We start from the raw sequence: 15,087 nt of genomic DNA, 5'->3' as shown, positions 1-15,087 counted from the left end.
ACATGGATTTCATGTAGTCACCATGCTTTTTGTGCTACTGAATTATTTCTTCCTAGAGACAAGAAATTAACAGATTTCTCTATGCATCTGCACTAAGGAAGATCACTTTCTTGAAAGCTAAATGCCCAGATGAGCTAGTTTTAAGTTTATAGTTGGCAGGCAGGCTGTTTCACTGGGCAATGCATAAACATTCACAGTCAAAGATAAATGTATCACAAACTTCAGACAGCTAGAGGGCATAAATTAGAAGTACAAGATCACCTGCTTGGTGGATAATTCTGCAAACATATAGGATGGGATTTTTTATATTCTAGGGATGTGCCAATATCTGGGTCCAGCAGGAGTCTCACAAGAATATACAAAATATGTGTTATGAAATGAGGTAATTTCTTATCGTCTCAGGAGGTAAAATGGAATATAAGTCAACATGTGTTGCAAGAAAAACTGATCACTGTCACAAATTCTAACATGGCCACTTAGTGTAAGGCTTTTATTGGCAGAGATAACTTGAGAACAGATTTGTGCACACTGTCATTTCCTAGTCTGAGCAAAATTATTTTAACAGCTAAATTTCAGGACAAAGAAAATCACTCAAGCACTGATTAAGCTTTGTGTTGTTACAACCAACAAGTGTTGAAAAGGTTCCAGTGCACTTGTAAGTTCCCATTCTTTTCCCAATTGGAAAAACAGAGTGTGCCGCCTCCCAGGACACATAGAACAGCATTAGTCCCAAGATACTTAATAGTCCCACTCTGGCATTAATATTGATATTTAAAACTAAAGGCAGTTCAGGTGATAAAGGAAAAAAATGGTCATAAAGCAGTGGGGCAGAGGGATCTTCACTACTCCACAGGAAGAATTTCTTCATACACCATGTAACTAGCTTACAGAATGTATACCATCCGCTTAAAAATGAATTCAAGTCTCTGAACAGCGATTATTGCAAAATGGAACAATCATATGCAAAATTACTGCAGAAGAGTTGTGAGAAGTTGACCAATAAAAGGAAACCTGCTTGTAGCTTAGAGCAATTGGTTTCAAACTATCAAAGCAATCAATTTTCTCCAAACTCTTCATTCAACACTTTCAAGCCAGCTGTTAGTGTATAGGCATATGAATGTTTTATCATCATCAAAGACCAACACAGAAAAGAGTTCATTCATCTCTATAGGATTCCTAAACATGGCAAATTATTATACTGACTTGGATCCATAGAAAGGTGTGGCTGGGGGAGAAGCATCCTCTTATAGCACAAGGTGCTGTCATGTGTCCTCCTCCCTACTATCCCTGTGCAAGTTCAGGCTCCTCACAGGCCAAGCGACTAATAATATGCAGTAATCTAACAAAGGCCACATTTCAGCACACGGTCACATGTTGTCCAGTGGGAGTTGTATTCATAACGATGAATTGTAGCTCTTATTTCAAGCATTACAGCCATTAAGAATACTGAACATTAACTTTTTGTTACAGTGCTAATTTGTATATTATACTTCGAACCTTAGGTGTGAGATCAGATCGCTCTTGAAGCTTGTATGTTTTGGAAAAAAGCAGTCTGATTATCCACAGGATCAAAATACCTTCCAAAATAAGATGATAAGTTGGAGCCTAGAAATGAAAACAAGAATATTAATTAAATATTAATAATTTATTCAGGATTGTCATCTACTTAAAAATAGGTTTAATTTACCATTTTAGCTATACTTCATCTTATAACACAATTACAGTGACTTTGTATACGCTAATTTTTAGAAGTCCAGCAATGTCTAACCAAGAACTTGTGCACCTGTGAGGCCCAATGCCTGGAACCCTGCATCTGGCAGCTGGACGTTCAAGCAGCACCCCGAGACAATTTTTAGTCACCAAAAGGGTACAGCATGGAAGAAGGGAAGGCTGCATCCTCTCCTCCAGCTGCTCCAGGCTGCAAATGAGACCTCGGTCACATGTCAGACATGAGTCAGGTTGGGTTTTTTTCTCAACCCAACTTGCTTCAGATGTCTTGTGTAATAAGACCTTTAGTGATATTAAATTGCAGAGAAGAAAGGAAAAAGAGGCTGGATGTATTCTCTTCAAAGTACTGAAAGCATAAATGTTTATTTATTCATCCCAGCCTTTACAAAATATGGAATCATTTGAGGGCTTTGCAACTGCGAACTTACAGATTACAGATATGTAAAACTGCACAGGAGTGCTTGTGCAGAAAGCTTCAACCTGAGTGCAATTAGCAGAATTTGGAACACAACTCACAAAGTACTTCTGTGCACTTGAATGATCCTTCCTCCATTACACAGTCTTCATCATCACTATTTCCCCATTACAGCAAATACTGAAAACACACACGATCCCTGCCCCAGAGGTTCTTGTGAAAAGTAATTTAGGCAGTATTCCAATCAACCTCTTTAATAGGTTTTAAAGAGGTTTTAAACTTTTCTTTTAATCTGCCCCATGTCTTCAGTTTTATTTATTTACTTCATTTATACCCCACCTTCCTCCCCAATGGGGACCCAAAACACCATTCAGCATTCTCTTCTCCACTTCTTCATTTTATCCTCAGAACAACCCTGTGAGGGAAGCAGGGCTGAGAGAAATGTGACTACAGCTACATGCACTGCTCTATAATTTTGTTTTTTAACCCCCACACCCTTTTTAAAGACTTCAGATTTTTCTGCAAGCCTGTTTTTTCCACAGGTTTGTAGAAAGATCAGTCTTGCCTGCCTATAGTCTCTGGATTTAAGTATCCACAGTTAGGCTCATATTGAGAATTAGATGGATTGATGATGTGTTGGTTCTTTTGAACATTACTAGACTACACAGCTTGCAGTCATGTACACTAGTGTGGTAGAAGGAGTTTAAGATGCCTAGGGAAATAATTACTAGTTCTTATTACACTGCAGGTCAAACCAATCAAATTTCTCAGACGGAAAGATGTTTATCAAATTTGTATTTTTCTGCATGGCTGGTCTACGGTCTCTAAACTTTGAATTATATCTCCTACTGGATCAAACTGCTGGCCTATTTAACCCAATAAACATACACGAACCTGCCTTAGAGACAAAACATTAGTCAATCTAACAAAGTACTGCTTATTGCAACTGCTGGCACATCTCAAACCTCAGGAAGTTGTTTTGCATTTCCTACTATCTGAATAATTAACTGGAGGGAATAAATGTGGGGCCTTCTGGGTGCAAAGCATATGCTCTACCACTGTGCTACGATTCCTCCCTTGACAACTAATCAAATCTGGGTGAGACATTTTGGGAGTTATCACCTGCTCTAGCAGCTGAGGTCATGTATGCAAAGCATAACTTTTACCACTGGGGTCTTCAGCCTCCCCCCACTTTCACAATTATACTTGTACTTATAGAGAAACTAAAAAATTGACATAAAATATTCCTAGAGAAGAAAAAGAAATAGTTTTGAAACAATACTCAAAACTAGCAGCCCAGCTCTAAACATATTTATCCTAAGATGAGCCACAACAAAACTGAAACAGACATGTTTACTCAGAATCCAGTCTTAAATTATTGAGTTCAATAGCACTTATACCAGGTAAGTTTGCACTGAATTACAGCCTTAATTTCAAGTAAGTAATTTTAGGACTACCATCTTAACGAGATTTCACGATTGCCTTGTATCCAGACAAGTGCATGAGGTAATATCCCAGAGTCAATTTTGTCATCACTTTGTAAGCCTGAAGGAAAGGCCTGCATCCCATTTTAATTAAAACCACCCACACTGTGCATTGAATTTCTGATTGATGCAAGCCATTTTTGAAGATAATTTGCCTGAAAAGCAGAATGAAAATAGTAACTGAACAAGTTTGGCTTTTAACGATAAATGGCCCATAACTCTTCAGTCATGACACGCAATGACACAAGTTTTCTGGAGCAGTATGAGCTGAAAAATTTCCCAGGAAAAATGTTTGGATGTCCTAAATAGAGCATGACATGATTTAGCATGCCTATTTTGACTTTTATTTGATAAACAAGAAACACTCCATTTCAATTTTATGTCCCACTACCAACCAATACTTAAACTGAAAATTTGATTAGGAAAAAATAAATTAAATGTTATGTTCAAATAAATTTGCAGCTTTAGCTGGAAATGTTAATTAAACTAACACCTGTAAAAGTTAAAAAAACAGTACAGCAAGTACTTCCCTTACATAATTTATATTTCAGGAAAAAAACCCAAGGCACTGAAGTGTTGACACACAAACAGTGCAATCCTAATCAGAGTTACACCAGTCTAAGCCCATTTAAATTAATGAGGTTAGACTGGAGTAACTGTGTTTAGGATTGCATTGTAATTTTAGCACACCCAAGGAACTGTACATTAGATTGCTGTGGATGTGTCAACTCATCTATTTCAACAGAACCTAGCTCTCTTCCTACAGTGGTCACTGTGGCACCTGTTTCACTGCTACTGTTGTGGGAATAATAGTAATGTACTTTGTAAACCACTCTGAGTGGGTGTTAAGTCATTCTGAAGGGCGGTGTATAAATCAAATGTTGTTATTATTCGCCACAGAATCACTTACATTACTTGTTAGACCCATATCAAAGTGGGGGTTCCACTATCCTTTCCCGAGTATGTAAGAAGACATAAATAAGAATGTTAGTTTTGCTTTTGATTTGACTAGTACAGCTGATCAAAAGTATTCCTAACTTGTTTTTTATTGGATTATTGTGTGTATTTACAAAACTTTTAATTCCCATAGATCACCTGAGAAACATCCCTTACAACTTTGAGGCTGCCAAATTTGCCTACTATTTTATTGACAATGGTATTCAGCCACTGTTATTTTTTGAAACACTAAATTTTTAGAAATTGATTTTTTTCTTAGAAAAATATAGCACTGAAAGATTTTCTGCTCCATGTCTCTGGGGATAGCAACAAGATCTACAACCCAGTTCAATTGCTGCATCCATTCTATTCAACGGCGTTCATTTACAAGTCTGTCTAGGACTAAAGCTTTAAATTACTATTATCCGAGGCTCATTCGGAGGACCAGAGAGACACACGTAAAGTACTACCTCCTTAAAGACTGATCAAACATAGCTAAACTTCTCTTTCCGATTAACAAGACCTTTTTTCATGGGCGATCAGGGCAGGAGGTATCGGATGAGGCTTCATTAGGCGGGGCAAACTGAGATCAAGATTTAACTGCCTGCTCTAAGATATGCGGCTGTGGTTACGACTCCTCCGACGCTGAGATGAGCATCTCCCCACCCCCAGCGTTGCCTCCCACCACTTTTCTTTTCAAGCCTCCCAGACGAGATAAGGGGCAGTCACCGGCTCTTACAGCCGCTTGCTCCCCAAGGTCCCCAGTCGCCTTCCCACCCAGGGATGCCTCGCTCCGGCGCCAGGTTCAGTCTAGCGGGGCCTCTGCCTTTCCCGCTTACCTCATAAAAGGCCTGCACCATCTCTACGAGGACCCACTGCTGCCCCATGCTCGCCGCCATCGCCCCGCACGGCTTCCGGCTCCTGACAGGCGCTTACATTACGTCACACGGGGGCGGCTAAAGTGACGAAGGAGGAGCGTCAGAGCCCGAGAGCCACGCCCCCTTTTCTGGAGGGACGGGCGTCCTACGTGCGAGGGGCTGTTGATGGCCTGGGGCTTAGAAGGGTTGTGTTGCCGACGCCCCGGGGCTGGCGGGGTCTATGTGGAGAGCCTGAGTAAGCGGCGGCCTTGAGATTCATGCTGAGGGCGGGCGGGGTGGAGTCAGCGAATTCCGGCCCGCCGTGGAAGCCGGTGGGTTGAGTGAGGAAGCGTGTGATACGGCCAGTCTCGCTTGACAAATGCGCGGCAGCCCTAGAAGAACGACGTCTGAGGGTGTTAAACAGTGACTTTTCAGATGGCGGTGAATGGCTGGGCTTTACGGCGTTTAAACTGAAACTCCCGCCTATCCCCTGCCTGTTGTAATCCACGAGTTTACATATAACGCCTGTGACCTGAACTGCACGCACATGACGGAGTAGGTTATAGGCCGCTCACTGACGAGGCTTCACTGCCTCTGTTGTCTTTGAGCCTACAAGACACTCTTCTTTCCTTGCTACGACTATAACGATCCTTCAGATGTTACCATGGCAGTTACGAGGAGGCTCTTGCTGTTGCCATTTTGTTTGAAGAGGCTTTGGTATATACAAATTAACCGTTGGCACTTCAGGGTTTAGTGTAGCATGTACAAAGGCTGTATGTGTGGTCCTCTTGCACATATTTGAGCGAGGTATTACTGATATGCAGATGACAGTTCTGTTTCTCCTTAACAACTAAATCAGATGGATCAATCGGTGTCTGGAGAAGATAATAGGATGGATGATAATAAATTGAAGCTCAATCCAGATAAAACGTGCTGCTGGTCAATGAGGAAGCTGCTCAGGTACTGCAAAAAGACAACCTGTTCTAGAAAAAGTTACGTTCCCCCTGAAGGAACAGGTTTGTAGCTTGGGAGTGCTGCTACTTCATGGCCTGTGTTGGAGGGCTAGGTCTCTTTCCTGCTACACAGCACTTTAAATCAATGTGATAACATTCAAGTTAGGTCCAAACTAGATCTGAGGCATTCTCATGAAAGCCACAACAATGTTTTCAAGTTATTTAAAAATGCTCTAATGGCCCCATCCTGATCAGGCCTGCATCACAGTGCTCTTGTCCCCCCTGACTTTTTAAATAAGAAACAGTTGTGGGGTTGTGTGGCCATTTCAGCACTTGGTAAAGTCAGGGAGCAAGACAGATTGGGAAGGTAATCTTGGCTGCTGAATTTATTTTGTTGGATAGTTTGGGGTATATAACGGTGTTTGTTTGCAGTAAATGAGCAAAGCTCAAGTCCAGTAGCAACTTAAAGACTGACAAGTTTTTCCATGATGTAAGTTTTTGAGAATCAAGCTTCCTTTGTCAGATATAAGTAGGAATGGAGATCTGAGTCTATATCCCAATCAGAAGGTGGGAGAGGTGTTGCAAAGAAGTAAGATAGGATGTGGGCATAGTGGCATACAACGTGAAATGTAATTAGCTTGATTAGAGCAGGGAAGAAAATGCAAATAAATTAACTTCTGCAATGAAAGGAGAATCCTATGTTCTTATTCACTATTGTGGTCCATTGTTCTGACTCTGAACGAACTCAGTTTCAGCAATCTTGCATTGTAGTCTTCCCTTGAAGTTTCTGATTGAGGATTGCCACTCTTCGGTCAGCAATGTTGGAAGTTAAGCAAGTGAAAGAACCTGAGATGGTATGGCTGGTGTTGTTAGATCCAGTGATTGTGTTGTTAGGGGAAACAACAACATTCGATTTATATACTACCCTTCAGGACAACTTAACACTCACTCAGAGCAGTTTACAAAGTGTGTCATTATTATCCCCACAACAATCACCCTGTGAGGTGGGTGGGGCTGAGAGAGCTAGAAGCTGTGAGTGACCCAAGGTCACCTAGCTGGCTTCAAGTGGAGGAGTGGGGAATCAAACCCAGTTCTCCAGATTAGAGTCATACTGCTCTTGACCACTATACCAAACATAGTTGGCATTTTGGTTTGTTGCAGGTCCTAGTCCTAGAATTTATGTCTATGTTAGGAAGTGCATTGTGAGCAGGGCTTTTTTTCTGGGGAAAGAGGTGGTGGAACTCAGGACTGCACAATGACATCACTTTGGGTAAGCTGGAACAAGGGGGGAGTTTTTTAAAGTTTAAATCACCCTTGGCAAAAATGGTCACATGGCTGGTGACCCCGCCCCCTGATCTCCAGACAGAGGGGAGTTTAGATTGCCCTCCGCTCCAGCGGCACAGAGGGCAATCTAAACTCCCCTCTGTCTGGAGATCAGGGGGCGGGGCCACCAGCCATGTGACCATTTTCAAGAGGTGCTGGAACTCTGTTCCACTGCTTTCCAGCTGAAAAAAAGCCCTGGTTGTGAGTGAGAAACTTTTTAGATTTGAGATCTGTCTATGGCCAAGAAAAGGTTTGCATCTCAGTGCCTGAGGGAGCAGTATCCTTGTCTAGCATAGATTTCATGTTATTAATGATACATTGAACTGGTTTGAAGTGAGAGCTGTATGTGATTGCCAGTGGTATTCTGTTGTTTCGTTTGGGCATATCTTGTAGTAGTTTGTCTCTGTTTGGTACAGTCATGTTTAGAAAATGTACTTCTTGAGAGGATCGATGGCAAAGTGGAAGTTACTGAAGGCCTGGTGAAGTTTCTCCAGTGTTTCTTTCTCATGTGTCCAGATGAAAAAAGTCAAAGAGGGGCCTCAATGGGTGGGAGATGAGGAAGTGCTACTCCAAGTCAGCCATGACAATGTTGGCATATTGTAGTACCATGAGGGTGCCCTTGCTGAACCATTGATCTGATAGAGTTAATTTTACCAAATCTGAAGTAATTGTGGGTGAGGACCAACTGGCAGAGCTTGGTAGCGTGATCAACTGTGGTGTTGTCAGAGATTATGTTCCTAATGGCTTGTAGTCCATCTTTGTGAGGGATGTTGTGTATAGAGACTCAACATCTGTGGTGGCCAAAATGTATTTTTCTTGGGAAGTCTGTGGTATCTCACACATAACTGAGGGCATTGATAGCATATGGTCCGAGAATGGAGTCCATACCATGCCTGAGACAATAAGACATCATGGGTTGCCGGGTTTGTGTTTTTGAACAGAAGATAGAGAGTACTTGGTCAAGATTCCTTTGATGTGTCCATACAAATTTGTTCCTGTATGTGCGCAGATAATTCCTTTATAATTCTGTTTAGATCTTTTTGGTATTTTTGAGTGGTGTCTGAGGTAGAAGGTAGCATTGGAGAGTTGTCTTTTGACTCCTGAATGTTGTCTAATTAGTACATGATGATAACTGCTCTTCCTTTGTCACCTTCTTTAATCATTGATGTCTGGATTGTTTCTGAGGCTGTTTATTGCATGGGTAAGATTGTGTTGTGAGAGATGATGTTTCTTGATTACAGCAGTTTGGGCTTGATAGCAAAAGCATTATATGGCATTATGACCATCAAGGGAGTCCATGTACAATTTTTTTCCTGTAGTTTTATGGTTGTCAATTGGTTGTCAATGTGTTTTTCAGTAGTAGATTGTGAACTGTTGTGTTGTGAAGATGGTGTCTGTCCATCCATGTTCTTTTCTGAGGCTTGATGAAAGAACTCCTTCAGATGCAGACTTGTTGTTGGAGTTCACTTGTCAAGTTTATTTTTGTTGGAGTTCACTTGCAGGAGGAAGCCATCATCACCAGTCAGGATTTCCTTAGAGCCCAGCCATCAGCTGCTGGATTAGAAGCCACCAGCAGCTGGAAGATGGAAAGAAAAGCAGAGAACTAACATCTGGGATGCCCCCCCACCCAGTCAGTTCTGCTAACTGCTAGTCCTTGCTTCTCAGTGCCAAGCCAGACATGCACATTTTAAGAGTTATGTCTGAGTTTCCCAAATCCAACTTGAGTTCCCTGAAGTTATGCAGTAGCTTTGAGGAATAGCTGTTAAAAATAAAGAGGAGCCTAAACAGCCTCAGAATGCCTCCATGGGGGGGGGGGAGGGGCTCCCCCCTCCCCCCTCAAGACATTTCCTCATGTTAACCTCATGGGGAGGGAGGTTTTCCCCCTCAGTTTTTTCTGCTCCACATGGAGTATTTTGTGCCAATGGGCAGTAAAAAGAGGGGGGGGGGGACTCACCATGTGATATTGTGACACGAGGAAATTACTTAAGGGAGGAGCCCCTTCTTCCCCCGCAGAGACATTCTGAGGCTGTTTGGGCTCTCCTTTATTTTTTTAACTGCAGAATAGCTGCGGAAACCTGCACGTCTAGGGAGATCCTCAGTCTTTTATCATGACCCTAAAAGATGCTGCAGTATATGATGGTTTCACTTTTTTCATTGTATAGAAAAAAAGTAATTGGCTTTAGTTACATTGTAATAGTTTTTAATTCTGTTTAATTGAGAGCCAATCTAGCTGGAAAGCTAGGGGTATAAATATTTTAAATTTCCAGAACCTGTTGAGTGTTGATTTATATAAACCTTAACTGACTTTCAAAGACACATTGATTGCACTTTTAAACCTATTAACTGGGAATCAGCCCCACTGATTGTAGAAGTTCCATATAGATAATGAAGTATTCCAACCTTTTCTAATATTCAAAATCAAAAGATTTATGATGCTTTAGCAAATAGGATTGTGTTGTAGAAAAAAGTTATTTAAGCCCTTTAGTAATGCAAATCCAATTTTAAACTTGTATGATGAATTAGAAGAAGATTAGGCAATTTAATGGCTATTTTGATCTGACTATTCAATTTGAGCTGCCAGCTTCAAGTGCCTAGGAAATGGGGGGTTAGCTGGGCTTTGCCTATCTGTCAAACTTTAATAGATGCTCTGAATATGCTTCTCACTCCCTCCCTGCACTGGCACAAGAACTTTCAACCAATAGGTCACCTGTGGGCTGTTGCTCATATGTATTTATTTTAGAACATTTATTTAACCACCTTTCCATCATAAGAAATGTTCAATGGCAATGCTTTAAATGGGGTTGTTTTCCCTACCATCAGTTGTGTGCAGCTTTCATTGAAAAATTCTCTTAAGAGCTTGGGAGTCTTGCTGTATCCTAGTCTTGTGTTGCAGAAACAGGTGACCATGATAGCAAAAAACCCTCCTTTTACATCTACATCTGCAGTTAAGAAGCTGCACCCCTATTTGCAAACAACTAATCTCGCCATGCTGATACATGCTTCAGTAACCTTGTGGCTAGATAACTGTAATTTGCTCTGGATGAGGCTGCCCTTGAAGATGAGGCTGCCCTTGAAATTACTGCGTTGCTGGATCAGGGGAATGCTGTAGACATAGTTTATCTCAATTTCAGTAAGGCTTTTGATAAAGTTCCACATAACATCTTTGTTGACAAGTTGGTAAAATGTGGTTTGAATCCTATTACTGTTAGGTGAATCTGTAACTGATTGACAGATTGCACTCAAAGAGTGCTTGTTAATGGTTCCTCCTCTTGGAGAAGAGTGACAAGTGGAGTCCTCAGGGATCGGTCCTAGGACCTGTTCTGTTCAGTGTTTTTATAAATGATTTGGATGAAGTAATGGAGGAAATGCTTATTAAATTTGCAGATAATAAATTGGGAGGGGTAGCAAATATGGCAGAAGACACTCAGAATACAGGATTATTTTGACAGGCTGGAAAAATGGGCTGAAACAAATAAAATGAACTTCAATAGAGATAAATGTAAAGTTCTGTACTTAGGTAGGAAAAGCCAAATGCATAATTGTAGGATGGAGGAGACTCGTCTTGGTATGTGTCTTAGTAGACCATAGACCGAACATGAATCCGCAGTGTTATGTGGTAGCTAAAAAGGCAAATGTGTTTTGGGGCTGTATCAACAGAAGCATAGTGTCCAGATCACACAAAGTGATGGTATCACTCTGTTCTGTTCTGGTTAGACCTCACCTAGAATACTGTGTTCTGTTTTGGACACCACAATTTAAGAAGGATATAGACAAGCTCGAACATGTCCAGACGAGTGCAGCAAAGACTGTAAGGGGTCTAGAGACCTAGTCCTATGAGGAAAGGCTGAAGGAGCTCAGTATGTTTAGCCTGGAGATGAGATGATTGCGAGATGATATGATAATAATCTTCAAGTACTTGAAGGACTGTCATATAGATAATGGTGCAGAGTTGTTTTCTGTTGCCCGAGAAGGTCAAGCCAGAACCAATGGGCTGAAATTAAATCAAAAGAGCTTTCAGCTAAACATTAGGAAGAACTTCCTGACAGTTAAAGCAGTCTCTCAGCTTCCTCAGAAGGTGGTGGGCTCTCCTTCTTTGGAGGTTTTTAAGCAGAGGCGAGATGGCCATCTGACAGCAGTGCAAATTCTGTGAACCTAAGCAGATCATGAGAGGGAGGGCAGGAAGGGTTATATTAGTGCTGAGTTCTCATGGCCCCTTTTTACATGCCCAGGGTAATGCTGATCGCCACTTTGGGGTCAGGAAGCAATTTTCCCCAGCCCAGTTTGGCTATGGATCCTGACAGTGCTTTGCCATCTTCTGGGCATGGAGCAAGAGTCACGTAGTGTGTGTGGGGGGAAGTAGTTGTGAATTTCCTGCACTGTGCAGGGGGTGGGACTAGATGACCCTGGAGGTACCTTCCAACCCTGTGATTCTATGATCAATAAATTGCAGCTACTACAAGAAGTGACACATGGTCTGTTGTTTGGAATTAGCTGATGGGACAATGTTACTTGTATTCTGAAGATACTTTCCTGGCTGCCTAGTAGTTTCCAGGTCCAATTCAGAGGGTTGGTGCTCATACTTAAAGCTCTTCATGACCTGGAGTTCTACCTCTCCCTGCCTATACCTGTACAGCAAGCTTTATCATCAGTTTCCCTGTTGTCTAAGGCACGTTCTGCCTCAGTCTGGGCTTGGTAGTTTTTAGTGGCTAGTCCATACCTTTGGTACTGCCTCCAGGCATAAGGCACAGAGCTTACAACCCTCCTGGCATTCTGACAGGACTACAGTACAAAGCTGTTCCAGAGATCTTTTGGGATGGCCTGAGCCAGGACAAAAAGGCTGGTTGGGGCATAAGTTGCTTTAGTCTTTGTTTTTAATGTGTTGTATTTAATGCTGGTTTTATTACATTGTTCGTATTGTTTTTAAATTGTGGTTACCCACATTGGGTCCTGGGATGCCTGGAAGAAAGGTGGGTATTAAATTACTTGAGAGATTTCATTAATCACTAAGGTAAAACTACGCACCATCCCTCTAATTTAGACTGAATGTTTTCCAAAAGAAGAATGGTTTTATCCCTCAGGGTAGGGTGGAGTCCCATAATCCATGGCCAGTGGCTGAAAAAGCCCTCTTATAGGATAGATGAAGGCTAATATCACCTCTGTTATTGCTGGTTTCTACAAGACAATTTCACTCATGGATCTCAATGCCCAGGAAAGTTGATGTGGGCAGAAGGGCTTTGAAGGCTATTATTGACATCTTCAGTTAAGTCTGGAAACAAATTAGGAGACTGTATATTGGAATAACACTAACTTTATTGTGCCAAGTACCAGTATTTTATACTAAGTAAAATTGCTGAAGCATCTTCAAGGGCAGCCCCACATAGACTGTTACAATACATATGGGTGTTTCCAAGATACATTTGAGTGAGGTGAAATCTGTTTCTTTCTTGAAATATGCAAGTAAATAAGTGACAACCCTAGTTTTTTGTGGCAAACATCTTAAACTGTAGAACACAGGAAAACTATTTTAAAATGCACAAATTCCAATAAGGTCTGATAAAATGTGCATGTTGCCAAATGTTGTGTCTTACAAGCTTAAAACAGAACAATTAGATTGAGTGGCAGGCTTCTTATTTAAATTTCTGTATTTGGATACTCTCTTCTACAGTCCTGAGCAACTGAGAAACTGACAATTGAATTTCTGCAGTGAGATCCTTTCCAGATGGTGTTTAATTTCTGGGCGATGCACAGACCTTTTTCATTTGTTGCAAGGCTTCATACCAACTAGTGCCACTCATTTGGGGGGAATCAGATTTTCCTGTTACTTAAGACAGCTTTATTGAGTAACTATGAAATTACAGTTTTCTCCATTGCAGGCATCAGTATTGTGATACCAAGTGATGTGTGGATGTAGGTTGTACTACTATTAGAAGCACCTATTTGTTGGTGCTCGTCATGTACTTATTATGGAAGACAAGGCCTTTTTGCCTCCACCTGTACCTTTTAGATACCTGTCATTTCAGTTACCTTTTAAAATTTCATTTGTCATAAGTTTTGCCTCTGTCTTGTTTCTGATGTTTCCTGCACTCCACTTCCCTTCTAATATTGTAATGACAGTACAAATTACTAGTGTGCCTGTGCAAATTAGATTTGAGGCAAGTCCTTAAGGCACTGCAGGGCTAGCAACTTCTTCCTTAATTCTGGTTGGTCCCAGAAACTGTACTGACCAGCAGTGGTAACAACAATAATTTTAATGAGGTAAATATACAGGTATGCTTCATCTAAAAAAGGATGGGAAATAATTACAAGGTTACTAGGTTCTGTTCTTGCCAGTTAAGTAATGAAGAGTTCAGTGGTTCCAGGCTCTTCTTCCCAGGACTCCCCATCACAGTTAACATAAATAGAAGTCTTGACCTTTAGCTTTGATCTGATAGTAGGAGTTCTGTACAGTCCCCATTAATGCTGTTGTAGCTCTTACAGGCCTGTTCCTGGCTGTAGTTCTCTCTTAGATCTTCCTCTTTTTCCCTCCATTCCTCTTAACTTTCTCTTCTCCCCGCTCATCACGTCAGGAAAAGGCAAATGTTTCTTAGGTCAGAGTCAAGGGTTTTGGTAGAGGTACAGTGGAATCCTAAGAACATTTTCTTAAGAGTAAGCCCCACTGAATAGATGAATATGATTCAGAGTAGATATGTTTAGGATTGTACTACCAGTTCCCAGTCTCAGAAATAACATTACAATATGGAGCCACATTCCCCCATCCCCCTCTATCTCCACCTTTCTAGTAAACCTATTATTTCCCTAATAGATAAAACACAGTATTGGATAAGACTAGTAATGTCAGATGTTATCCCCATGCAGTTTAAGACTCATCTGGCCCTCAGCTTATGAGAGAACAAACACAAAAAGCACAAGTAACTTGATCAGCACTTGAACAAACACTTTATTAGGTTGACTGTTTTTGGCAATGGGATGCTTCAGGCTACAAAACCTTCCTATCATATAGCAGTACAATCAAGTGTGACAACTAAGCATACCCAATCAGTGCCTTGGGAACATATGTGGATTGCCTTGGGTTTATTTCATGGAAGAAATGTGAGTAAGTAGATCAAAAGATAACTGCTAAGAACAATCAGGTACCGACTGCCAGGAGGACTAGTTTCCTAAATAAATAATAATGATAATAAAGATGGTGATGATAATTTAGTACCAGAACACATTGCCACTTAACATGAGGTGAAAAAATAGGTGCATGTACTTCCAAGAAATATCAGTGATCTTGGTACAGAACCAAGAAGGGAGGGTGTAAGATAATGAAAGATTTCCGTTCAAGCTGACACTTTCTTACTCATAGTAAGTATGTTGTGTGGGAGTAATATGCCAGCCATGAGGACAGA

General features: G+C 41.2%; 1 protein-coding gene across 1 annotated transcript in view; it reads right to left on the bottom strand.

Moving 5' to 3' along the window:
• Positions 1-5,475, bottom strand: part of SPTLC1 (serine palmitoyltransferase long chain base subunit 1) — a 36,936-nt gene extending 31,461 nt beyond the window's left edge. The window contains exons 1-2 of the mRNA XM_054986630.1: positions 5,403-5,475; positions 1,498-1,605 (exon numbers count right to left, since the gene is read on the bottom strand). Coding sequence (XP_054842605.1) covers positions 1,498-1,605; positions 5,403-5,462 — 168 coding nt within the window. The 5' untranslated portion in view covers positions 5,463-5,475. The remainder of the gene's footprint in view (positions 1-1,497; positions 1,606-5,402) is intronic.
• Positions 5,476-15,087: the final 9,612 nt, after the last annotated feature.

This window comes from Eublepharis macularius, chromosome 8 (genome assembly GCF_028583425.1).
Source record: "Eublepharis macularius isolate TG4126 chromosome 8, MPM_Emac_v1.0, whole genome shotgun sequence".
Taxonomy (NCBI): domain Eukaryota; kingdom Metazoa; phylum Chordata; class Lepidosauria; order Squamata; family Eublepharidae; genus Eublepharis; species Eublepharis macularius.
The sequence above is the reverse complement of the archived record's forward strand: the minus strand, read 5'-3'. Positions and strand labels throughout refer to the sequence as shown.